At 41.7% G+C, this 26,689-nt stretch overlaps 2 protein-coding genes across 5 annotated transcripts in view; both read right to left on the bottom strand.

The window, feature by feature from the left end:
• Positions 1 to 7,579, bottom strand: part of LOC113580183 (kinesin-like protein KIF21A) — a 29,642-nt gene extending 22,063 nt beyond the window's left edge. For all 4 annotated transcript variants that reach the window (XM_035528468.1, XM_035528469.1, XM_035528471.1 and 1 more), the window contains exon 1: positions 7,276 to 7,579. In XM_035528468.1, coding sequence (XP_035384361.1) covers positions 7,276 to 7,319 — 44 coding nt within the window. In that variant the 5' untranslated portion in view covers positions 7,320 to 7,579. The remainder of the gene's footprint in view (positions 1 to 7,275) is intronic.
• Positions 7,580 to 9,578: 1,999 nt separating this feature from the next.
• On the bottom strand, positions 9,579 to 20,299 carry LOC113580180 (ATP-binding cassette sub-family D member 2). The gene is made up of 10 exons (XM_027014558.2): positions 19,220 to 20,299; positions 18,866 to 19,046; positions 18,427 to 18,548; positions 15,619 to 15,790; positions 14,120 to 14,214; positions 13,728 to 13,873; positions 13,118 to 13,263; positions 11,790 to 11,874; positions 11,579 to 11,704; positions 9,579 to 11,282 (listed from the first exon to the last, which is right to left on the bottom strand). Exons 1-10 carry the CDS (start codon positions 20,162 to 20,164, stop codon positions 11,066 to 11,068), a joined length of 2,235 nt encoding a protein of 744 aa, XP_026870359.2. The 5' UTR covers positions 20,165 to 20,299; the 3' UTR covers positions 9,579 to 11,065.
• Between the last annotated feature and the right edge of the window lie 6,390 nt (positions 20,300 to 26,689).

Here is a 26,689-nt window from a genome sequence, read left to right as displayed (position 1 = left end):
AATGGGCAACTAACATTAATCCCACAAATCCTATTCTGCGGTGTCACTGCTGTGGACCCATCTACGTTAAAGTGTGAGGCTGTGTGCTAATGGAAAACTGGAACTCCATGATTACATGCATAAGACAAAAATCCATAGCAATATGCTGACTCACTTGCTGAATGTATACGAAACGTGTTTGTATTTAGTCATATGCAATTCCCAGTTAAGCCTCTCTCTTTCACAAGGTTATATGGACAAGCGGGTGTATGGGTCTCGCTATCAGGCATCCATGAGGTGCAGTTCAAAATACCGACCCCATGGCACTGCAAGCCCCTTGGGCCAGTGGTCAGGGGGGAAATTAGCTGGCCGTTCACCACCCATACCGCACAGAGCTCAAACCCGAATTTCAATAGCAAGCACCGGCAGGCAGTGTGTTAACTGAGCGTGCCCTCTGGGGGAAGTCTGCATTACATATCACAGCATGACTTAGAACTCACAAGAAGATACAAGCACCTTTGACACAACCAATTAAATCATATTAGGAAGGGGAGGTCTCTGTATAACAATTTTGTTAGTGGCTAACAAACATGCAGAGAGGAAGGAATGGCAGAAGTGCATTCAAGAGTATAACCTGCCCCACATCTCTTCTCCTCCCCCATTTCTCTGCTCCTTTCCATTCTCCTCCCTCTTTGCAGGAGAGGTGTCCTCACAAACACAGCAGAAGGTCCAGTTAGCTACAGCCATGCTGGGAGATGTTCATCTGTTGTACAGTGGCAACAGGACAGAGGGGACTCCTTTTGGGTGTCCAGACTTGAGGCCCAGGGTCCATCTCCCGCTGGGGCCAGCACCGGGCCCCGGACCGTGAGCCGCATGAGCCAGGTGCCCGTCCCTACAGTCCCAGTACCCCCAAGGACAGATCAGGCCTTCAGGTCCAGTTCTGCAAACACGCAGGGTGACGCGTGTCAGTTTCTAATAACGGCTCCGCTGCCAGCGGTTAAAGCTCTGCCCACTTTGCCTGTGGTGGAAGTCGTCGTTATCTGCCATTTTCAAATGGCACTTTATGGACGTTTTAATTTCCTTCACACAAAGGCGTAATTTAGAGGCAAACTGTTACAGCATGTAAGCACCAAGCCTGAGCCACTTTGAAGTACCATGGTAAATACACCTTGTACAAGCATCCTGAAAGCCTGCTAACTCACAGAAGGTCATGAAAAGGGCACCATGCTATAAAAAGACATTGTAAGACATTAACAAGATTGTGACCCACTTCTGACTCTCACTCTTGACGACGTAGTCTCGTAGCGCTCCAGCTAATGGGGGATGACTGACAGGTTTCAGCTTTAGGGTTAAATATAAACACCCCACCCCCGGCACTCGGATAAGGACTGCCTTTATAGGCCTTGCTACATTCTGTAGACTTAAAACTTTTTAAAGCCTGCTTATCCGATGCCTGTGGAGCTGGTTTCAGCGAGGACCACTTTACCAGACCCTTTCGATCAGAAACGCACAGTCCTCCTCTTGTATCCTTCTCACTGTATTATTCTCCTTTAATATAAACAGCCGTGTAATGACCTTTTTAAGGAATGTCCATGTCTCGGTTCATTCGGCGAGAAAGCGGAATCAGTAGCCTGCTGTGCGTGAATTAATGGGTAGTTTGTGTTGAGGCTGTGTTGAGTAGGGGGGGTCTGATCAGGGCTCATGGGCCAGCCCCCGTCACACCCCTGAGCATGTGACAGCACCACTTAGCATCAAGCCACAGACCTCATTGTGGCGATTACTCCGACAGCCGATACTCTCTGCACCTCCCCTTTTCTTAGAGCTTTCGTGGGCCAAAGGGGTTGGAGCCCTCTTAAAGTCTGATCTATATATAGAATGACTGAAGTGTCTGAATCTCGGACCTCCGCTCGTCAACTTATCATTCTAGCAATCTGCAATCTCTACATTAACAGAACCCCCTTATCCAGTGGGGGAGCTTCTATGTATCAGAGGTCATAGTGAGTCACAGGAATCTGGTCTGCGGGAACAAAGTAAACCAACAAGACTGTAATCTACAGCAGCAGCAGCAGTAAGTGAATGGATGACAACGTCTGGTGGTGCCAGTCCAGAACAATTAGGGGCAGTGGTAGCTTGGTGGTTAAGGTATTGTTTAGTAATCAGTAGGTTGCCATGTTGCCACTGTTGGGCCCCTGAGCAAAACACTAAACCCCAAATTGCTCAAGTTGTACTCAGTCATAATTGTAAATCGCTTTGGATAAAAGCATCAGCTACATCCCGTAAATGTATCGATCCCCCAGGGAGAGGATGTCCTGATTGCTGATTTGGTGTTTTGCCTTTGTTAACAGCTGACTCAGAGTCTGCTACGGAGATTGGTGCTCTCCTGCAGATCACCCTATGCCATGTCACTTCTGTAGGAAGGCAGTGACTTTGCATTTCTCCATCGTGACCATGCCTAGCAGCTGAGGAACATTCATAAACAGAGGGCCACCCCAGGTTTTTGAGGCATTACAGAAAAGCCATGCTATAATAAGCATCTATGGAGTTTAAACACCTGTGGAATTTTCAGTAAAGGGTTTCAAACCACTCAGAGGGATTTCCGATTTCTAAGTCAGCTTTCTCCTGACTCCTCTGAAACACTTTCTCCACACCAGTACTCCATATTCAACAATAGCAGTTCAGTGGAATTTGTAATGACAACCAGATCCAATGCAGCATGTCATGACAACAGTCATAAATATTTTTTAGATCTATATGCAACAGTTTTAACACATTCTGTTTCAAACTTCCCAATAGTGAACTGGAATGACACGGAACCCATTCACACTCTAACATAATGCTAGCACTCTTCCTGCTTTGGGGTTCTCCAAAAAAAAAAGCCCCTAGTAAAAATGTTGGGGAAAATTGAAGAAAAACCTCCCCCTCATTTTTAAACATAAAGCAAGAAGAACAGGATCTGTCCTCAGATATGTGGTGGAACTCCTCCAGTTTAGAGACAGTATGGCTGTCCACTGTACAGTGTAACTCCAGAACGGAGGTACACAGAGGCTGCCTGTCCAACCTGCTCCTAAGCCAATAAGAGGCCACATTAAAAGGAAAAAGGAAAAAACAGGATTTCACCTTTCAGCATCATCTGTGGGAACGTCAGGCCCTGATCTGTCATCATCGCTGTGAATTTTAGTTACATGTATGACATCTAGTACTTGGCCAAGATGAAGGAGTTCTGACCAGAGGATTAGCCGCTGCTGACATGGAGGGGGCTGAGGACAGTTAACTGTTTTCGCTTACTTCTTTCAGTTTAAGTAAGTTGTCCACTGGCTGGTGTTGAAATATAGAGCTAATTTCTGCCACAGTGAAGTGATTTGAACTCAGGAACAGGCAGGAACAAGCCTACCTCAGCCCGAAGGCACAGGGCGATGAAAAAAATAAGCCCGTTCTCGATGAGAATACAAATTCACACCTGAGCCTGATTCTAATATTACTTTAGGATGTAAACCATGGCGGCATGCGGAAAAAAAGGACTCCAGGCAGCAGCTTTATGAGTTCTGATGTCACTCTCATCTTTAACAACGCGCGCCGGACAGAGAGCTCCGTCTGCTCTCGGTCTGCTCCAGTTCACAGCCACACAGGAGGGTTTCTCGCTGACTCCGCTGTGTTGAGGTGCACTTCTGTAGCCCCTTATCAAACCCGCCTGGCTTCCTGGGTCAGGAGTCACAGTGCACACATGGGCAGCTGCAGACAGGAGAGGCAGAGGGCAAGGCAGAGGCGTTCAGGCCAACAAATGGAAAATCCGCCAACAGCGGAGAAAAACAAGGATCCAAAACAGCCAGTAAGCTCACCTCCCTAAAAACTCCAAGCAGAGGGGCTAGAAACAGAGAGCTGTTGACCCAAGCGTCATTTAACATTGGCTGGTTGCACGGAGGGGAAATGCTGAAAACACAAGATAAGGAAAGTTGTAGAATCACGCCGCGTCGCGCGTTAAGAGCTGAACTGAAGCGGCATGCTCGCCATTCCAACAGTACAGTCCAAACCACAAATATGAAATTGGGTGATTTGTGTTATTTTAGAGGAGCAGTACACAAACACGCTTATATACACCGCAGGTGCTGGGAAGAAAGAGATCTGGGTTAGAGTCTGACATCTTATGAATGAGCTGAAACTGGCTGTTCCGTGTCCTTCCAGTGAGGGAACAGAGTTCCTCGCTCACCATAGCCATGACATGAGGGACCGTTAAACCTTCAGACAAGGACAAAACGCACCACACGCACCAGCAGCCAGCAGGAAGGAGATAAGGTTAATCTCAAGAGAAACTTCAAGATGAGTCCTGGTGGTAAGTGCCAGCAGCTCTGAGATATGGCCGGGAGACATTACGCCACCTTTTGCCATGCGCTAGGAGTTTGTTTTCCTGGGTGACCTCGCTTGAAAATGAGTCAGCTGCTTCCTGCCCTGAGGATGACAGATGGCTTTCAGAGAACTGCTTCTCTTTCAGTTCTTCACTACTGGCTCATAAATATTGATAAGGAGGTCTACAAAATTACATCTGGGAGGAGACAGCAGGTGGGCCTCTCAGCGTAACCCGCCGACTGACAAAAGGTCTGGTTACAAGCTGTGACAGACACTGGACTGCACCAATCAGCTAAAAGGGCTGTTGTGAAGACACGATGCATATAGAAAGGCTCAGAAAAGGAAAACAGCACTCAGCCCCCCTCAGTCTCATAAATACAATTAATTTTTAACACAAGAGCTTATAAATCTATGAGGATTCAGGTAGATTCCTCAAGAACAACTGCCCTGCACACGTTTGCCACATATTGTCTTCAAACAGAAAAAAATACACATCTGTCAAAACAAGACTAGCCTTAGACAAGAAATAAAAACAGCATTGTTTGTAGTTGAAACTTGTAATTTAGTCGACCGAAAGATCAGTTTTACAAAGAATACCATTGTTAGCCCCAAGGCCTTCCATTATTAATGGCTCTTTTGGAGTGCTGGAGTAAGCTGGTACTCCAAGGACTGGCAGCTGAGTGTAAGCGGCGTGCGAGAGACAGACACGCTCATGCCCTACAGTTCAGCTTTTCAGCCACTATATCCACTAACCGAGACATTCACCCAAGCTGCCAGGCCCAGGCCGATAGCTGTCCCCAAAAGGAGCTCCTTTCTGTCAGAAGGGCTTTTGCCTCGGCAGGCAGGCGTGCGATGCTGCCACTCACAAAGTTCAAGGCAGATGAACAAAGAAAGAAAAAGAAGCAGCCGCCACAAGTACGCGCTGAGAACTGCGCGGATATTACGTGGGCCTGAGTTTAGCTAATCTGACGGTTTTAGATATATATTTGGAAATGTAATTAATAATATGCGATTTTATTCATACCCCTTGCTGCCTTAAAGTAATATTCAGTCTTCATGCTTTGAGACAATCCCTGATTAGAGGAAAACAATGCTGATATGAAGGACAGGCGAGAGAGCATAAGAAAACTATTTGCAGTACCAAGGAGATTATAGATTAATGAATCTGAATCCAATCCTGCCTTTGAATCAAAGATGAATGAGGTGTGTTTAACATATGGCCTGAGGCCAGCAGGCAGAGACAAGCCCTGTATCTATAACAACCAACATTATGGAAGAAACAGAATCAAATCTTACTGCATTATGTTATAAACCAGTAAAAACACCCCAGCCGATGTATTTAGTAGTGACTGCCCCTGTCAGCACTAGTGCTAATTACAAGGTATCTGTTCCTTCATCTTTACAAATGTGGTCACGCATGATGGACTGAGACCCTTGAATGATGTGGACTTTCGCTGTAATTCCTTCTGGTAATAAGAACACATCTTAATCCTAGTCTAAGTTGGCACTGGTGACCTCATATTTAAAACATAACTGGGCAGTCAAAATTTAACAGAAAGTAAATGGTGCTAATGTCCTTCAGGCACCTTGACGCTAATGTCCTTCTCTAAGGAAACATTTCTGATTAAACAGATATTCCATTAAAAGCTTCCAAGCCACTCGTGACGTTTTGCTGTGTGTGGTGGCAGCGTGTGCGGCAGCCATCGGGTATTGGTAGGATAAGACTTTGAATGCACATGAGGATGTGCGAGGGTGTGTGGGACAGAAGACTAACTCGCTCATTGAGTCTGCACTGGGAGTGCAGTCTATCACTTTTAAAATGAACACAAGCTTTTCACAACTCAGTCACGGAATACTGATTACACTTATTATCAGTGTATCTGATGCTACAGTATAAAATTCAGGCATTTTCCACAGTGTAATTTTTTATTATAGTTATCTTATTACAAGTAAACCATATGTCATATATTCACATTTACTTGTCATTACATTTATAACATTCTTAGAAGCATAAAGGCTAATAGGAGCAATACAAATATCCCACCTCTGAAAATACTTCCACTAAATAAAAATACTTCCATCTATCCACAAAGTTGGACTCTATTAGCGATGCTGAGGGCACCTGTGTGTGCTAGTGTTCTGGTGTTTGCTATGCAAAGAAAAAAAAAATATTTCCATATGAATGTCACAGGATGTACAAAACACGGAGGTGGGGCAGGTGACACTGTGCCTAAGTCCAAACATTTAGCAAACTATATGCTGGGTCAAAGTCTGCCTGTGGTAACTAGAGTCGAACTGTCAGCCTGGAATAATGTAACCTGAGTAGCGCAATGGGGCTTTTGTATGGAAACGATCCTTCTGCAATGACAATGCTACACACACCCCTGTCTGCTTCCTGTTTTACTCACTACATTCCTGAATATTATCATACTACATTATTTGTGCTGCAGGGGTTTTTAATTTTTAGGGGGGGGGGGGGGGGTCTTTTTTTTGTTTGTTTGCTTTGTTGTTTTTGATCGACTGAATCATTCATTCTAAGAAATATTGTAGCCTACGTTCAAATACACATATGATGGTTCGGATACACTAAATATCCCGAACCACGCACTGGTAAACTGAAAAACCTGAACAAAGAAATGAAGTGATGTCACACGTGTGGCCTTAGATTACCGCGTTCAAGATCAGCGGACTGCGTGGACATTCCGGCCAACAACTGACACGGACCACTGTGTACATACAATTGTGTTCTCCTGCATTGAACTGGTGCACTTCCAGCTAGTGTACATTCATTTAAAAACTGATCTTAATATATGTTCTCCTAACACGTGTAAAGCTCTTACATCAGAGACGTGGCCGAACAAAACGTGTGTCGTTGCCATAACAGGTACATTAGAGGCGTGACCCACGAGAGCATCAGTGAGACAGAGAGGCAATTCAGTAGTTCAGTCACCCTACCTTAAAGCCACTCGCACGGAACTTTCGTCTTGTCCAGTCGACATGTTCCTCACGGATCAAGTGCGTTAATAGAAACAGAAAAGAAAGAAATCCAAAGTTGTATATTTTTTTCTGCTTATCGGGCAGCGACGTCGCTCCACGGGTGCGCGATCCAATTTGTCTCCTCTTATTCTACCATTTCACTATTGATGGTAAAATAAAGGGCCCAGACGTTTCATGTTTTGTTAATATAATAATAATTCATGTTCTTCATGGTTACATGACCAACGCCTCCACCAACTGAACCCCTCAGTGCGCCCTCGCAGCTTCGTCTGTCCTTCTGTGCACGCAGCGTCACCAGGACACGCCTCTGGGCTGCAGGGCCGCACTCACGTACTCTCGTCTTTATATAAATGATTCATTGATTTACCTTTCAGATCAGTAAAATAAGAGGCCATTGTGTAGTTCTGATAGTCTGAAGGAGTTAATAGGACATGTATGCAACGACAGGTTTTACTGTTATGTTTTATCCGTTATGAATAATTCATTGGATGCGTTAGCGTCAGAATATCTGATCAGTTTGGGCGAAGTTGTTTTCTCTTGATTCTTAAATGTTCCTTAATCAACCGCTCAGCTGCCAGGTAGGCAATTATATTAGGAGATTTTGAAATTTTATGCAGATCTGTGCATCTTCGGGTCAGTGAAGCCCGGAAACCCTTAGTCCATGTGATCTGCGGCGTCTGCGTTATTCATTGGCAGGAGTTTGACGCTTTAAACGCCTTCGCTTCTTATGCAGAAAACCAGTGCCGCACTGTCCGTCAGCAGTTCATTTACTGGATTAGGCTATGTCGCCCGAGTGTGTCACAGCATTAAAGAGTTTAGACATGCAGAGCGTAAAAGATTGAGTAGTCAGGACTTCGGTAATTTCAACAAAAGAAACGCGTGATTTCCTCTTCCAACCAATAGATGGCGCATTATGCATAGTATTTTGCTTACTAGCAAGCCTTTGCTTACTAGCGAAGGGATTATATAGGCAGAACATTCTTTCATGCTCATTATTGTGTTCTACTGAATGGATAAGACACTCAGTGAATATTAAATTCCGTTATCTGGTTCACAACAAGTTCTAGACTGAACGACTATAAAGTATGAACGACTAGCCTGACCACTGAACAAGGACTCTAGTACCTGTACATTATGTTTGTTCATAAATAATTATGAGAAAATAACAGTATCTTTCAAAGGATAAAGACCTTTAATACCCAATAATCAAGACAATCTCATCACATATTGATGCTTAACCTTTTATTTAGTGGGTAACTTACATTCAGTTTGTTTACATTATTATCAGGTAACTTTTGACCCTTAGAACTTGTATTAGCAAAATGGCATATTATGGATACTGCTTTAAAACCATACAGGTGTTGTATATATAGCCTTATAACATGCAAAAGTTACATTTCTTTGAGATAAAAAGTTGGAGAACATACCTGACAAAAACCTTGCAAGAGGCATTTTGGTTGTGTCCACATGCCTTTCATTGTAATGCCCCAAAAACAAACAAGGAAATTAGTGTACCATTTCATAAAACTCGTCTTATTGTAAAGTCATCACATAAGCAAAACGCCTCTGATTACCATGTATATGCAAAATATGCGCAAGGACCTCATGTCAAAATATAGGACCTCATACAAGAGTTCCAGACTTATAAAAATCATTCTATTTACACTGCTGGCATTGCATGTTGGAACTTGTATGTAAATTACAAGCACCATGTGATACACAATATTACTTCATTTTGAAACTCTAGTTCTTGCTTGCCATACTCTAGTTCTTGCTAGCTCCTGAACTGATTATTCTAAAAATCTGAAAATTGTCTATTTGAAACAAATAAATGAATGCTATCTAATACTAATGTTTCTGGCATCCAACATTTGTTTCATATACCAGAAGTGACTATTTGGTACCACTGATTATCTTGCCCTAATTGCTCACATAAATAAGGGATTAAAGTGGTGTTTTTCGGATGCAATACACAGACATTCCTCATCACATTTAAGCACTAAATTGCTTCCTAAAACCAAAATGCAAAACATGAAATACAGACAAATTTCACAGTATATCAGTCTGAAGCACAGGCACAACAGAGAAAATGGGTTGTGCAACAAAATAAAATGACAAAAAGATAAAAGGGAAATTCCTATACCCAACACTGGCCTGCAGTCCCTATCTTAGTAAACAGAGCCATATTCCACAGTGCTGTAGTATTTAACCACAATGTCTTACACTGCCCATCAGAAGTCTGGGGATGACCCCCCCCCCCCCCCCACCATTTGAAATGTTTATTAGAACATTATTTTTATTCTATACCAGACCATTGTATATTAGAACATTATTAGAAATAAGAATAAATAATAAAAAAAACAACAACCTGCAACGGTTTCATTAACATAGAAGGGTAGTTAAACAGGAAACAACAAAGCACGCTGGCTGAGTGAGTTCCTAAGTGAAGATCGTGTGAAAAGAGTGTGAATAAGACAAAGAACCTGCCAGGTAACTATGCAAGCCCAGAGGCTAGTGGCAGGATGCAGGCTTGGAAGCAACACAAACTCAAGATTGATGTGGTACGGACGTTTGCGGAGGGTAACGGGAAGCCCTGAGGATAAGTACTCACAGGAATAAACAGGGATAAGAAAAGAAGAAACAGGTGCACACAATGAACTGAGTGGGTGGCTGGGATCAGGGAAGTGATTGGGGAGTGTGACCGGTGGGTGCAGTTTGGTGACCAGCGTGGGTGGATGCCTCGGTGCCGACCAGGACATGACAGGCGCTAAGGGAGTTTATTTCATCAACATGTAGTTTGGTTTTAGGTGTTCTCACAAACATTTACATGTGATATTGTTTTCCTCAAAATAAACCTTGTTAATAATATGCTACTTTACTGCAAGTGGACCAAAAAAAGGCTCATTCTGAACTCCTAGACTTCAGACTTTTGATGGGCATTGTACACGGATGAGAGTGAAGTTCTTGGGGCTGAGAGAGGAGTGGAGCTTTAAAATAAACACTGTACGTGGGTGTCTGTTCCTCTTTGATTGCTGTGTGACACTAAAACTGCGCGCGGTTCAGCCCCTCGCCCCCTCTCCTCGGCCTCGGCTATCCTGAGCATGTGCAGAAAGGCGTAGCCCTGCACACCTGCCATGTTTTGATCTCTGGAAAGCATCGCAATGCGGCAATCATGGCAGACTGGGAGATCAAGTATTGATATGGTCTTGATAAACCCAGAGAAATCCAAAGCTAGCTGCTAACACGCAAGGGAATCTAACAACAGGTGACCCAGAGCTGATTTCCAACTAAGGGCAAAAAACCCCAATCTGTTAGATTTTAGGATGGGGCTCAGATGTTCAGGATCAAGTAAAAAAAAAAAAATTTAAAAAACAGTAACCACAAGACATATTTGCCAAATAAGAAATGAAAACCCCTTGCAAATTAGCATCATAGCAGTTAGACATATTTCCAAAAAGAAATAATGAGAACTGTCACTATTACCGTATATAACATACATCAATAACTACTAAAAAACCCTAAAATGTTGCCATCTTGCACATTTTTTTAGAAGTATCAAAATACACTATCATAACTTTTAAAAAACAAACAAACAAAAAAAAGAACAAAGGAAAATAAAAACCTAAACAATACAGACTGAGCTAGAGACCTAAAGTGACATTTTTAGAAAGTGACATGCTTTAAAATAAACACTGTATGTTCCTTTTCGACATCCTTGTGACGCTAAACACCATTGCAGCTCCGCCTCTCACTCCGCCTCCTCGGTCTCGGCTGTCTTGAGCACAGAGTCCTCACCCAGGATCTTGCAGAGCTCGTTGAGCCTTTGCTGCATCTTGGGAATGCCAGCTAGCTGCGACTCCAGACGCTGCTTCTCCTCAGTCAGAGAGAGGCGAGTGGCCGCGTCCAGTTGTTCATAGCGCCAACCGCCCTCGCCGTCAAACTGCAGCAGGTGGGTGTGGTACTTCCTGACAGGTGGAATGAACACATCCAGGTGAGGTGATGTAGGAAAAAGACCTGCTCCCTTAATCATCCGCACCCATCCATTCTTAAGTATGTGAGTGGCAATGATGTCTGTTGCTTTAAATCAGTCCTGTTAACAACCTTTAGGATAATACACAGGATTATAAGAGTACTGGTTATTGCACTGTTTCTGTAATTATAAAGGTATCCTTATTGTTAAGGATACTATTAATGGTATTACTTTCATTGGTAATGCTACACCAGTGACCTTCACTCCAAAAGTGCCGTGTTTACACCTCACCACAGAGAGGGCCTATGGGTAATAGACAGCAAGGAGATCCCGGCATCTTTTGCGGCTTGGAATATTTTGCCCTCTACGTCAATGCTGACAGCACTTGTGCACTCATCCAGCAGGGCGTACTTAGGCCTGAAAGAAAGGTTGCGATTTTAGGGCGAGGCTCTTGTGTCCCTCGGATGGCCTGTGACCTACGTAATGCGGTGCGGTGCCCTACCTGTGGTAGAACATTCGAGCCATACCCATGCGCTGCTTCTCGCCTCCCGACAGCACGTCCTTCCAGTCCACCTCTGCCTCCCAGCCTGCAGAGTGGAGAACAAGTTGGCCATCTTGGTTCAGGCACGTTAAAACCTTTATTTTTGGAGGTGGGTGCATTTGTATTTGGTTTGGAACACACACGACGTGTGACATGCTTGCTTGGGCCGTGCATTTGAATTTAAGTGATTTTGCAACCCGTTCATTTCACTTCATCTCGACCTCCCCCCCCACCCCACCCCTCAGAACACTGATCAACAGATCACTTTACCCAGAAGTGTTATATGCAAAACAAGCACAAAAACGCTCAGAATCATAGTAATTATCTCACTGTCTATTCTGTTTAAGGCAAGAGATGACTGAAAATGCTCAACTGTACAGGAAATGCAACATTAGTGGATAAAAGGCCTCTGAATACCACATCAGTGTAAGGTGGCGGCTTTAGGCAGGATGTGGAGATGAGTAGCGTGAAACAACAACATACGTTTTATTTTACACTCAGACACGCACACTAACAGAGTCAAAAACCGACAACACAAACACGTAAACGACAGACCTTTATACATATGATAACGACACAATAAGGAGCAGGGGTGTGGCACAAGGAGGGCGTGGCCACATTGACGAACACACGCACGGGACGGTGGTGGTGGTGGGGGGGGGGGGGGGCGTACCGTGACAGTCAAGCAATTGTCATGTTACTGTTCTAATAATTTACTGTGACATGGTTCAGTCAGTACTTACAACATAACATTTACAAAGAATAAAAAGTGGTAGTCTTCAATTTTGTGTGGCTGTGGAGGACCAAGAGAGGAGAATCTATCATAAAACTTATAACTCACTGCTCCAGCAATATGAAAACATGGTACTTTATATGTACAAAATGAGAGTATCACAGAAAACCCTGGTGTTGAATTAACACCAACCTAAAGTGTTTATAAAACTCTGGCAGTAGGTGTTTTATTTCACACTGGGTTGTAAACCACATGTACTCTCTTACATATAGCACTGAATTCACATGGGTTCTCTTTTACCGCATGTTGGGACTGATGATCATTCTCTCTCTCTCTCTCTCTCTCTCTCTCTCTCACACACACACACACACACACACACTCACAAACACACACACATGCACACATGTATATAAGCAAGCATACATGCACACACGCCTACCCATTCATTGACTTCCACCCTGAGCAACCTCATTAGGCCGTTTCCTCATGCAAAAGACCTTTCTTTTCAACATGCCAGGATGGTGCTCTCATGTGGAAATGTGGACGACCAACGTACCTCCCTCCCGGGTGACGATGTGGTTGAGGTTAACGATGTCCAGGATGCCTTCCAGGTCCTCGTCTCTGTAGCCCTTCTCATGCATGTCCTCGAGGGAATCGGGGTAGATGACCTGGTCACGCAGTGTCCCGATAGACATGTAAGGCCTGCACACAGATTTGAACGCGATGAGAAAGCAGGAGCATTTGGAGGCCGGGAAACCCGTTAGAGCCCACAGTGACCCCAGGTGAATACTGCGGAATGGCCCATTCCTAAAGAAATATGCTTCCATCTTTCCCTTCCGGCAACCTATCAAATATTCACTGCTCCCCGGGGTCAAGTGTATAAGCCTGCAGAGTCTGGTAAATATTTCACTAGCGAGAGCTCCGGTTTCCTGCCTCTGCAGGGTCAGTTGTGTCTTTCCTCTCCTACTGCAGGAGTGCAGCAGGCAGCGTGAGGAGGGAGGAGGAGACAGGGTACGTGTGCATGTAAGATGGGTGGGGTGCATTGTCATGGTGTCTTGACTGAAGTAATATATTTGCATGCTTATTGCATGCTTATATGCATTTGTATGAATGTGTGCATGTATGCGTATGCATGTGCAGGTGTGTGTGTGCGTGTATGCACTCACCTCTGTGGGATGTAGAACATGTGCTGTGGAGCAGGCTTATACAACAGGCCGCCATACACAGGCCAGAGGCCACTGAGGATGCGGAAGAGAGAACTCTTCCCACAGCCGTTAGGACCTGTGATCAACAGGTGCATGCGCTCTTCTACCTGCACACAACACAGGATGCACCACACACACACACACACACAGTCCAGTGAGACACCTGTATGCTTACAGTTTCTCAGCAAGTTTCATTCAGTAAAAAATGAATTAATGTAAGAGAAATACAAATTCATGAAATGTTTCCAAATTCATGAGGATTTTAAAGTATACTCCATTAACCATGCTGAAATATATGCAGTTACAAACCATGTCATTTGAGAAAAAGAATATTCCTTTTCATTTGATCTCACCTTGAAGTTCAGGCTGGACACAACCACATCCCCATTTGGGGTTATAATGGGCACATTCTCACAGACTATACCCTTATCCACATCGATGACTTTCCCTTAGAAAGAGCAGAAGTTAGATCAGGTGGCATTAGTCCTAATAAGGAAACATATTTTAGTCTGTTTTATTAACAACTTAACACACACTTTTGTGATCCTTGAAAGACATCAGTAATGAGTACCAAAAACAACACAAGAAGCCCTACCCTAATTCAGTTTTTGTACACTGGGCTCGACTGTGTCATTATTCCCATGGTGAAAAACATTTCCAGAGGGCTGATGTTGTGCTAATGGCTGCGGCTTTCATCGGCTGCCTTATTTTCAAAAATGCTGATCGGTACTTAGACATCTGGTGTGTTTCTAAATTTTCACCTGATAGCATCAAAGATGAGAACAACATAAAGGTTCGCTATTATTCCCTTGAGCAAAAGGTCAACTACGTGCACTAAAATCATACAAGAAATGAAACTTTTTAGAAGGGGAGGGGAAGGGAAAAGTGAATTAAACCACCACAACAGATTCAGTCACTGCCTCCAGAGTCCTATATCTAACTAATGCAGTTCCTGTAATTGCCTTTTTGGTTTCCATTCCAAGTACTAGCCCATCTCTAAGAGCTGACAGGCTAAACTCTTTCCATTCAGAAAACCTGGCTCCAATATATATGCCAGCTATTGCAGATCATACATTCTAGATGGGACAGGTCATTAGCTTGATTACGTCACTGAAAAGTACATGCCTCCTTACTGACACCTTTAAGGTGTACCTGTGGGCAGCCTAGAGATGTTGGCATGTATAGTCGATTCACTTCACACATCTGTTGTTTCAAGTGTCACATCAAATAATAGCAATGGTTTTACAACCAGATCATGCATATCCATGTACTAAACATATATCTGCAGGTGGATTTAGCGCCTGGTGTGGGCTGGCATGTAGTTTTTTTGCTACAGTTATTCAGAAGTGAGACTAATAAAGCCTTATATTTAATCAAAGACATCTGCTTTCAAGGGTAGTTTGTGATAAAAGTAACTACAAATGTTCATATCAAAATGCATTTAGAATTTGAGTTACTTAGACAGATGCAGATTCCAAAGAGTCAGTCTGGCACTCATTTTCATGACCAGTGCTTTAAAAAATCATCGCTGACTAAAGTCAGAGGTCCAAAAAAATAAATTAAAATAAAAAATGAAAAATGGGGGAAAATGGGTATTACACACACTGAATCACCAGAAGAAAATCTGAATAGGAACCTTCCAAAATTCAGAATGGGTTTCAGCTACACACACCTACCTATTTAGGTTTTCTCCACCTTCAGTTCAATATTTCTGTAGTTTTCTGAGTTTGGCTGCTTCTCATTGAGGCAGTAGTGTCTGCTCATAGCTATGCTCATATCTCATATCTACATGCTCATATCTCATAGCTACATATCTCATAGCTCCTATTTACACCCCATATTAATGCTGTACCTTTAATCTCCAGGGGACCTTCGATGTGCAGCTCTGGGCTCCCCCCTCTGGACTTCTCCCCAGTGGCTGTCTTTGCAGAGACAGATGAACGCTTGTACACCCCCCTCTGCACCTCCTCAAACACCAGGAACATGTTGTGGACACGGGCTGTGTATCCAGCCAGCTCTGTGACCTTCAGGGCATAGGAAGAGGTCCAGATGTCACTCTGACCAGCTCTCTAGGTCAGAACCACTTAACACTGATTTGTCTGGAGCCTGGCTTAGGACAACATGAATATGTAGACCTGAGTACATAGACTTTATGCACCATGTGTAATGGGGTTTCTGCAGAGGGCATGCCATGGGAAAACACTAGCTTTAGCTTGGGCAATCAGCTAAAATGCCAAATGTGACCCAGTGAGCTCTCCAGCATTCATTTATTCTCCCTTGAAAGCCTGACCCAACACAGCACAGACACTCTGGCTCACCGAAGCACATCGACATCTTCTAGGAATGATAACAAGTGTCACCGAACTGGATTGCTGCCTCCACATTACTATGGTAATGAGAAATGTGTACCGCTGAGGTTGAGGAAGTGCTGCCCAGATGGGCTGAGCAGGGGAAATCCTACAGATCACCTACCAGCTATGAGTAACAGAAAAGAAAAATGCCATGATCTTCATTTTATATTTACACACACAAAACCACATAGGACAATGTTGATTCTGTATTTATAATGCAGGTTGTTTATAACACATAATGCCTGAGTCATGGAATTCTCCATAATGGGCTGCAGTCTAGTAAGACTTTAGAACATCTCAGATGGGGAGCTGACTCTGTCTAACTCAGACAGACAGCAGTCTAAATCACCCAGCAGGTCTGCAAGGCTATCAGAGATGGAGGCCAAACCCAATGGTATAGTCAGTGATTATAGGCCAGCACTGAGACATGCAACTTTCATTGCGCTAGGGCATGATGCCAAAACTACAGAGAAAGAGGCCTGGAGCCTGGAGCTGTGACATCAGAACTCCACCACTGCCTGGGATTCTGGGAACACTGAAGGGCCTGTTGCTATTACCAATGGTGCTGAGGTCTTGGTGAGCTAACTCAGGAACAGGAATGCAGTTGGGCTCCTGAAAGCACCTCCATGAAGGAGACGACAGCTCGTGCATGTACAGGCCTGTTGAGAACCATTCTGATTTCTGAACATATTAACCCATTTTTCAGCATAACACCAGGCATGCTGTCAGTGCGTATGGGTATCATACTGAAGGAGTTTAATGCAGAGTTTTGACCAGGCTGACACTCAGGCCTTCGGCTGTAGTTCTCATGACTTTGCAGTAAGAGTGTATATAGGTGAAGGAGGGAGGCACAGCACTATGGCCCAGTGGAGGACAAAGCAAACTAACATTCACTATGAAAAGAAAAGAGAGAATGTCATGAACATGGATTAGATGTGAATGTGGTCTTGCTGTATAAACACTTAACGAACACCTTGAGATGAACAAATTCCCCTTGAACTGACACTGCATGCAGAGATACTTTACAAGAAGGGACAGTACAATTTAGCCCAGGTCTTTTAAATTTGTGCAACACAAAGCTGTATACAGTTTATCAGTTTGAAGTGGATAAGGTTACATTGTTCTAAATTGTTGGCTGCGGAGGTAAATCAAGCCAAGAGATGGTAAGAGACTGGAAAAACTAGTCAGCAAGGCAGATTTGGTCATGGAGATTGTTTTAGAGAAATGAAGCATGGCTGAACGGTTAGTAACAACTCCTTGCTTGAACAACTTCATGATATCATTACACCAGCAAAACAACTGAGAACATCCACTGCTAACATGATACCTGTTAGGTCAGTGGTCACCAGTTCTAGTCCTGTTTTTCTGCAGAGTTCAATTCCTGCCTGCGTCTAATGCCTGACTCAAGGAATAAATGGAATATTCCTGATGACAAGGAATAAGGTGTGGCAGATGAGTTTTGAGCTAAGCTCTGCAGGAAGGTAGGTCTCTAGGAGCAGGACTAGTGACTACTCAATCAGCTCTACCAAGGAGATGACTAGGAGGTCAATTGTGCCAACTACTCTTAACTTCTTTAAAACGATAATCTTTCTGTGGGGCCCACAGTCCATGGTTTACTTTGCATGATCATTATCAAACCTGTTACTGGAATCATCCCATTACCTATCGTAATAACATTTATTAGGCCTACCTGACTGTAATTCACTACTAATGAATCATTAGTGTACATTAATGAACAATAACTAATAAGGGAACAACACCTTAATTACAGTACTACCTGATATCTTATCATGCACATTATTACAACTGGAATGACTAAAGGCTAAGCAACCAGCTAAGCAACAACAAACATCAAAGCTCTCATGAGGCAGAAAAGCAGACACTGTGATTTGTCAGTGAAGATGCAGGTGATGGACAACATAAGCTAGTCACGTTCTTATTAACTAATCAATGGGTGTTAATGGTGTAGGGGATATGTAGCAATATGCAATATGCCACCGTTATTGTGTAGATTAGTTTAGTTTGGACATGTTAACATTTACAGCAGTACTGTATGTTTATAAGCAGATTTAAAAGGCTAACAGGCCTTCTACAATAAAGAGCAAGGCGTTCCTCAGACATTTCTTCCATGATTTATGTAATCATTATTCACATTGTTTGTCAATCAAACTCTGGAAGTTGAGCTATTAACATATTTTAAGATTTTTCAGAGCTTCTGATATGTAATAAACATCACCAGTTTAAATCTGAAGCGTGGGTTTGTACCCGTTTTTAGGCTTAAAAGGTACGGCAGTGTCTATAAATGTTACCTCTTTGTAGGAGGACATGATCCTCTCGATGGCGTCTGCCCCAGAGGCCAGGAGGTTACGTGCAGTTGTGAAAGCTTCGGTCCTCTCACTAACTAACACTTGAGTTTGGCCGTCAGCAAGTTCTGTAAGGAAGGAGTCAAGTTTCAGGCATTATCAGCTGTAAGGTGCACACTTCAGTGTTAGATTCTTACTGCTATCATACAGTAAACATTTTTTAATTCATCACTTGCCATCCATTTGCCTGGCAAGACAATCTGTGAGGGATCACACATTTGATGATGACTGGAAATGAAAAATGAATGGTCTTTATGTCCGTTATGACTGGAACAACAGTGACTGACAGTTACAATGCACACCATTTTACTGTATGACCCATTGCTTGTCATTTCACATTCAAATGAAGCCCCTCTCCCCAAACTAAGTTCACGACGCTCCTTACCATTGTCAGCGAAGCCGGTAGCGGTGATGATGGGCACCGCGACCATAACCAAGCCGCTTCCGCTCCACACGTACTTCATAAGGAACTGTTCGATCATAATATACCACAGGCGCTTGGAAAGGATGAGGGACATCTGCTCGGCCAGGGCCTTGTAGCACTTTTGTAGTTGCCGCATCTCAACCTGTGCCACGTAAAAAAAAAAATATATATATATATGATCCTGCAAGAGGAAAGTCATCACAGGTACAAGCATAGTTTATATGATTCACAACGTCACTCGTTCGGGGGCAGAGACACCTATTCACTAATGAAAGAGTTTCTCGTATATATCACATCGTCGGTTATTGCACTCACCTTATGTCCCCTGTAGAAAGCAATCTCCTCCGCGTTGGTAATTATTCTCGAGTGTACATAACGCAAGTATCCTTTCCTGTGCGCCTCCTCAGCAACAAGCTTTCCGAATTTCGGAGAACAAGCTCGCAAAACCTTGGCAGTGGCAAATACCACAAGTCCTGCCAGCAGGGTGGGCCCAGTGGCGTTCGCACCCCGGGACCGAGCCGTTTGGATCAGTGTATATGATGTGAGAATGACGTCCAGAATGGGTTTGGTGAGGTTTGAGTACAAATGTGCAATAGATTGCGAAAACATCATAACGTCCTCCGTAAGCGACTGATCGGGATTCGCCAGCCTCCCGTCCATATTACTAACTTTATAGTAGGTCTGGTCGGTGAAATACGTTTTGTAGGCATGGTCAACCAGTCGGGTGCGAAAGGCCAGCGCAAGCTTGCATTCTAAATAACGGATAGCGCTATTCACAAAGGTAGCCGGGATGGCGACGAGGAGCCATTTCATCAGTTTGATGATGAAGCTGCGGGGCTGCTTTTCCACGATTGTTTTAACGATTTTGCCATCCAAGCCCGCGACATAAATAGACAAAAACGTCCTTGAAATCAGAGCCAACGAATGCAAACAGAGCAGTCCGAGCTCTTTGGTCAAAAGCCTCGGAAATACGATTTTTACGAGTTCAAGTATCTGCTTAAAAAATTCCGCGTTTACACCAGGTGATTTGTTGTGATAAGAAACAGTTTCTAATGAAGATTTGTGCGTCGGTGTCAGTCCATTTTCCTCTACTTTACCAGCTGTGCTGTTCTTGGGGTCTTTGCGTTTACTGATCTGCTTGCAAATGATGGGGTACAGGGTTTTCACTCCGTACGCTGCAGCCACAAGAAAGACAGCTCGCTTCGCCGCAGTGTCCCGATTCCATTTCACTTTAGACGCTGCATGGAGTATGTTGGTCATTTTTTCTGCCAGGTTTTAAGTGTTTCTAAACTACCTCCATCCGGTTGTTCAATTTCTTGTTCCCAAATTCAATAGATATGTGATAAAGTAGCGCTGTGCCAGCATCGCTGGGATGGGAGTCTGTCCGTCACCTGCTTTTGCTGCGGGTCTGCGCCCTGGCCACGCCTCCACTGAAAGATGATTGGTTGCGTCGGTGACGTGACGGTGCACGGTCAGGGGTTCAGCTCGTAGCTCACCCAAGAATAAAAACCTCAGTGACCCTAACGATTCGGTTTAAAACCCAGCTAAATACAACTGGTTATATTATTTTTTAAATTTATTTATTTTTAAATTTATTTCTTTTATTATTATTATTATTATTATTATTATTATTATTATTATGTGTAGTAGTAGTAGTAGTATCTTTATTATTATTATTATTATTATTATTATTATTATTATTATACTTTCCTCTCATTAAAAAGATTAATAACCACCCGGGCCGGAGGGAAGGAATCGTTGGCGCGTTGTTAGGTGCGCAAAAGACTGACAACAACTGTTTACAATAGTTTAATATTAAACTGTTATACTGCTTTATTTCGCTTGAGAGCCCCAGCCATGCCTAAATCTTTAATGATCTAAATGAGCTTATTTTTTTATTTTTTATTTTTTTTGTTAAAACCATGCAGTTCCATTTTTGTAATAAATCATAAAATGTAATTTTGTTGACATCTTCATGATGACACAGCTTCATATTACACGTCACTTCGGCCCTGGTCTGCGCGTGCAACCCGCTTAGACTTGGTGACCGTTGGCAGTGACGTGAACGTTAGCTAGATTATCTTAGCTAGCTAGCTACTTCACGATTTATCAGTCAGATACCAACCTTAAAAGGCTGTTGAGCGTGTACGTTAGCATTAAATACTTAAACTGTGGAACCAAGGACTGTACTCTTTTACGTAAAGAGAAATAAGCATCCTATTTGTGAATAACATGAACTGGGTAGGAGGTTCGCGGTGAGTTTCTGAACAGGATAACGGGCTAGTTAGCTAGCTAACGCTAGCAGGGTTAGCTAACCTGTGTAACACTTGGTTTAACGTTACCGTTATTTCGTAGGAGCCGGTTTATGAAAAAGAGTGACACAAAAAAACAAATGGTAAGCAATTAGTACATATTCTTACAACTTGTTTCTTACCTGACGCTAAACTTAAAGTGAGGTGTCGTGCTAAGACTTTGTGTCACGTTCATTTCAAGGAGTTTTTTGAAAAGAAAAGAATGCAGAAAAGACAGACTCAACTGAGATCCCCTTCATCACCCGAGGAAGGCAACACTGTCAATACGGATCTGCTTACAATGTTTATTGTAAACCAGATTTCATTCAAGAAAGAACACGCTGGTAAATGTACCATGCACGCACGCACGCACGCACGCACGCACACACACACGTATATGTGTATGTGTGTGTGTATGTATATATATATATATATATATATATATACACACACATATATATATATATATATATATATACACACATATATATATATATATATATATATATATATATATATGTGTGTATATGTATATATATATACACACATATATATATATATATATATATATATATATATATATATATATATATATATATATATATATATATATATACACATATATATATGAAGAAGATTCTAGGTGAGTAACTGCAGTGTACTTTAGTAAGAGATGTAGAGATATTCAAAATTGTAGTAAAGTACACAAACAGACCGTTTTGGACAGAGATCGTTCATCAGCTGTGCAAGCAAAGTGCTTTTGAATTAGTAGTCCAACAAAGGTTTGGATTTGTAGAAGGTGTGAGGAGTCTAACATATGTAGGTAAGGACTGAACAAACGGTTAGAAAATGTCAGGAACAAGCAGATACGATAGGATATCCAGGGTTATTGTCCTTATGAATTTTAGGGAGAAGATAGAAATGGCTACAGCAAGGATTCTCTACAATGCAGAATCAGGGAGGTGTCCTGCTGACATGGCATGATTAATAATGGATTGGATGGTAGACTATAAATGTGGAGTGATGTTAGAGCTGTTCTGCCTATAAAAACTAGTATCATAAAGCTGCTTGATTACCATTTTGTAAAGGTCTTTTCTCCAAATAACCGCTTATCAACTGGCTTAATAACATTGACACCTTTTAAAAAAAAAAAAATTAAGTGCAAAGTATTCTTTGTTTGGTAGATTAAGTCATTTAGCAGGTTTTTTAAAATTTATGTTACTAATTTCTCTTTCACGGGAATTAATTTTAAAATCTAGTGCTTCAAATTCCCCTGTAGGAGGTGTCCAGGAAAACTTGATGTGTTATATTTAGATGAGTCAAGGTTTCCACTGGCACCATGATGTGTGTGTATAGAATATTCTGGCCAATTTTATTAAAAATAAGAATGTAGTATTAAATGCTGGAAGATATCTTTAGTATCTGTAATAGATTTAAATTCAATAGTGATTGGCCTTGTAGGGTCAAATTCTAGACCTTTTGATAGCACAGATTGTTCCGGAGAATTTAATTCTAAATCACTGGGAATAGTGACAATTTTCTTTCAGTTTACGCAGGCAGGAAGAGCAATTGGACCAGTAGTACTATTATTTTCATTTGTTTTCTTAAGCAAAGCCAACTTCTTGTTTTTTGTACAAGCCATGAATTTTGTACAAGCCATGAAAAATATCAGAATTGTGCCATGGCAGCAATGAAATTAGGAAATTCAAAGAAAATAAACTCATCTACACTCTTTGAACTTTAGAACCCCATAGAATAAATGTTATAATTTAAACATCTACTTCTTCAGATATAAACTGTTTCCTCAGAAGCACTTTGCTTGCATAGCTGATGAAGGACCTCTGTCTAAAACTGTTCTGCTTCTCTGGAAACTGTACTACAATTTTGAATATCTCTACATCTCTTACTATAGCACACTGCAGTTACTCACTTAGAATCTTCTTTGGAGATATATATATAAACAGCTGGATAGCTCAGTGAGCATCTGGATTACTGAGTGGGTTATTCACTGGAAACTGTATTTTACAATTTTGAATCTCTCTCTCTCTCTCTCTCTCTCTCTCTCTCTCTCTCTCTCTCTCTCTCTCTCTCTCTATATATATATATATATATATATATATATATATATATATATATATATATATATATATATATATCTGATATAAGTGCAATAATTTTTCATTTTAGATAAACCTAAAATACATCAGGCAGACTTAAAAGGACCACATAAATCTATGGGCAAAAGGCCCTTAGAGTTGCCAATGAGCCCTTGTTCTCCATCAACCTTGAACCTGGCACACAGCCACCCACAGTACAGGTACCCTGTACAGTTCCAGGTACTGTACACAATCAAACAACCTATAATGCAATATGAGACTTTGAACTTTTTTTTATTTTGTCAGTCCCCACACACTAGGTTTGAAAAAAAGAAAAAGCAGTCTTTTTGAAGAGTTCAATTTCAAGGTGGTGAGATCAATTTTAAAATCAGTGTCCTATTTTTGTCATTTGTTTAAATTAGTCTAGAGGAGCAGTGCTGACTCACATACAATTATCAGCACTTTTTGATTGTTATTTTCACACACTAATTGAAACATGTAAAACATCTTCTGATGTAATGTGTCTTATTTGACCCAAGATGTCCCCTGTGCAGGACTGCAGCCTGTCTGACAACAGCGGTTCAGATTATCAGCACCGCATTCGTGATAATCTCAGCCCATTTTGTTCATCTTCCCCAGTCTCTTCAGAGATTGTTAACCTTCAGCCTAGACCCACAGCACGTATCGCAAGCCCATCACCATGGAAATTGTCTTACACAAAGGCACCTCAAGCATATGACAAGAATAAAAATCTGTTATTTAGAATTAGAAAAAGGGATTTTCCATTCAGTTATTTTAATTCCGATTTCTATACAGCAAAAACACACTTAATTTATAGCAGTTTTTGGAAAAATATCGATTTGCATCCTAAAATAATTGTTCTGAGGGAAATGTCTACAGGCCCTGGATTTTGTAATTAGTAAATTAAAAGTAAGCAGCCTTCCTTGCCTCTCAGCTATTTTGCATATGAGACTTTGTATACTTCACTACAATTCTTAATATATTAAGTATACATATTTTTGGAGGTAGTGGTATTGGAGAAAGGTTTGGATGGAGGACAGACTCTTTCAGTCACTGTCTCTGGCTGAAATAAGCAAGAGATGTAAAATTACAATAACTTTCACTTGTATGGTGTTAATCTGTGTTCAGATGGGTGTAAATCACCGTAGTTGTTAATTAATCATTGATGATTTTACTGTGGCAAATCAATACCAAAGATTTGTTCTAGTAGTTTGTCTCTTCTTCCCAGCCAGAGGGGATATGTGCATATGACCGCTGGACTGCTATACCTTATCAAACAAAGACCCCCCTAACCAGTGCACCTATTGGAGTTCAGTTTGGGAGCACCTTGCATAGGTAAACACACCATAAATATAATCTCATTTTTCATTTCAGTTTGTGATGGCTAGAAACTTTGACTGAAATTTCTGGGGGTTTTTTTATTTTCTGGAAAGCATATGTCATTACTGTTTTTTAAATTGATCTTTATTTTCACTTTTGCATTTTTTTCTTCATATATGTAATTTTGTTGTATATTCTGTATTATACTTCTCTCCAACAGCACAGAAACCAACATGCCTTCTGTAGACTCTGCAGATTACCTGCTTAATCCTCTAGAAAAGAACAACCACCAAGAACAGTCACTTTTCCTGGGGTTCAGCAGTGAAGAATTCACACATGAAGGTACAGTTGTACAACACCAGATATTTTTACATAAGAAATGCTTATGCTTCTGTTTATTTTTGTAAAATATTCAGATGAAGTACAAACAAGTGTACATTTAGTTCTAATCACCTGGATTTTCTAATTAGCTCACACCAGCAGGAAGAATTCCTTAATAAACTATTTGTGGACTGTCTAATCCTTCCCAAAAGATTTAATTAGCTTTTAATTTAGCAGTTTTTAACTAACTACATTACATTTTTATGTAGTTTTACTGTTTTGTATATAGAATATATTTCTTTTTATGATTATAGACCTTTTCAGTAAGAAAACACACAAAATTCATCTTCAGGAGTCACCCACTCTGCTCAAGAGAGCCTAGTTAGTAACCTGATTTATTCTTTATATTAATGGCATTTTATCACTATAAAAGTGCGTCTTGTATCTGTAATAATTTCTGTTATTTGTTGTTAAATGTGATTTCAGTGAATCAGACAGCGCACTCCATAATGCTGATTTCTTATCTCAGGTAATAAAGGTACATTTTTTGCAGGCACCTAATAATCAGCCAAAACATTCATTCATTGTTTAACATGTTGTTTAATCTATTCTCTCTCTGTGCACATTTATAATGTCCATACTGGTACACTGAGAGCATGCAAAAAGAACACACAGGTGCAAACAAAAAAAAAACACTCAGGTACAGAACCTGTAAATAGAGCATCTAGGGTCAGGAAGGATTTGCAATTACTGGAAAAGTGTCTGTCTGTAGCATTGTTCTCACTTTATTAGGACATGCTGCCCCCTGTGGTGCACTCCACTACTGGAGTTTTATTCTTTGGAGAAAAGGTATTAAGGCTTCTATTTTATGTTCTCTGTTTATCCTGTTGTTTTGAAGCAGATATATAGATGTGCCAACTGCAGAGCATGTGAGTTTTCTACTGTTGTCTTGTGTGTAATGAGCTGGACTGATTTTGAAGAGAGACTAAATTAACTGTGTTGCTACAGGCAGTGTACACACAACTGATACTAAGAATACCTTTGAATCACAGACATATTCTCCACGAGAGGGCTGTGACAGCTCAGATGACGTAACTACAGAAACCTTTTCAAGCTCTTGAATACTTGTATTAAGTTGTTTCATGATTCTAGATACCATAATTGTTTTGGACTTGACAGGTTACAGAGTAACATTTTATAGTGTGTTATTTGGCACTTTGATGGTTCAGACTTATACTTTATTTTTACTCCTTTAAGATGTTCCTTTTGGTTCAGCTTAGATTTATCGATGCTCATGCTGAATTCCTGGTTAACTGGTACCGAACACTTATCCTAAACTCACTGTTTGTGCATGTCTGTGTGTCCCCATGCATCCCCATGTGCATTTATGCTGTCGCAGAAAGTGGGCAATAAGCAGTGCCCACAGACCAGTGTTCCCACCATGCTGATGTGCCACTCTGAGCACACCCCAGTAAGCCAGTTTTGGTCAGAGATGAGTGCTACAACAAGCCTTTCACCAGGCAGGCCCTTCAGCCAGCAGGTAATATCTAGTCATGTTGGTAGTAATAGACAGAGTAAAGGCATGAGGATTTATTAAAAGATCAAGGCAACTTAGCTGTGGAAAGACAGGACTGTGAGGAGAATCAGTTTGTTCTCTCTCAGCTGCAGACAGACGTACTAAATGCTGGAATACCTGGGAACGCGTCTCTCAGGACCAAAGACACAGGAATCGACAC

This window comes from Electrophorus electricus, chromosome 7, assembly GCF_013358815.1.
Source record: "Electrophorus electricus isolate fEleEle1 chromosome 7, fEleEle1.pri, whole genome shotgun sequence".
NCBI lineage: Eukaryota > Metazoa > Chordata > Actinopteri > Gymnotiformes > Gymnotidae > Electrophorus > Electrophorus electricus.
Note: the sequence above shows the minus strand (reverse complement) of the source record. Positions and strands in the feature narration are given on the sequence as shown.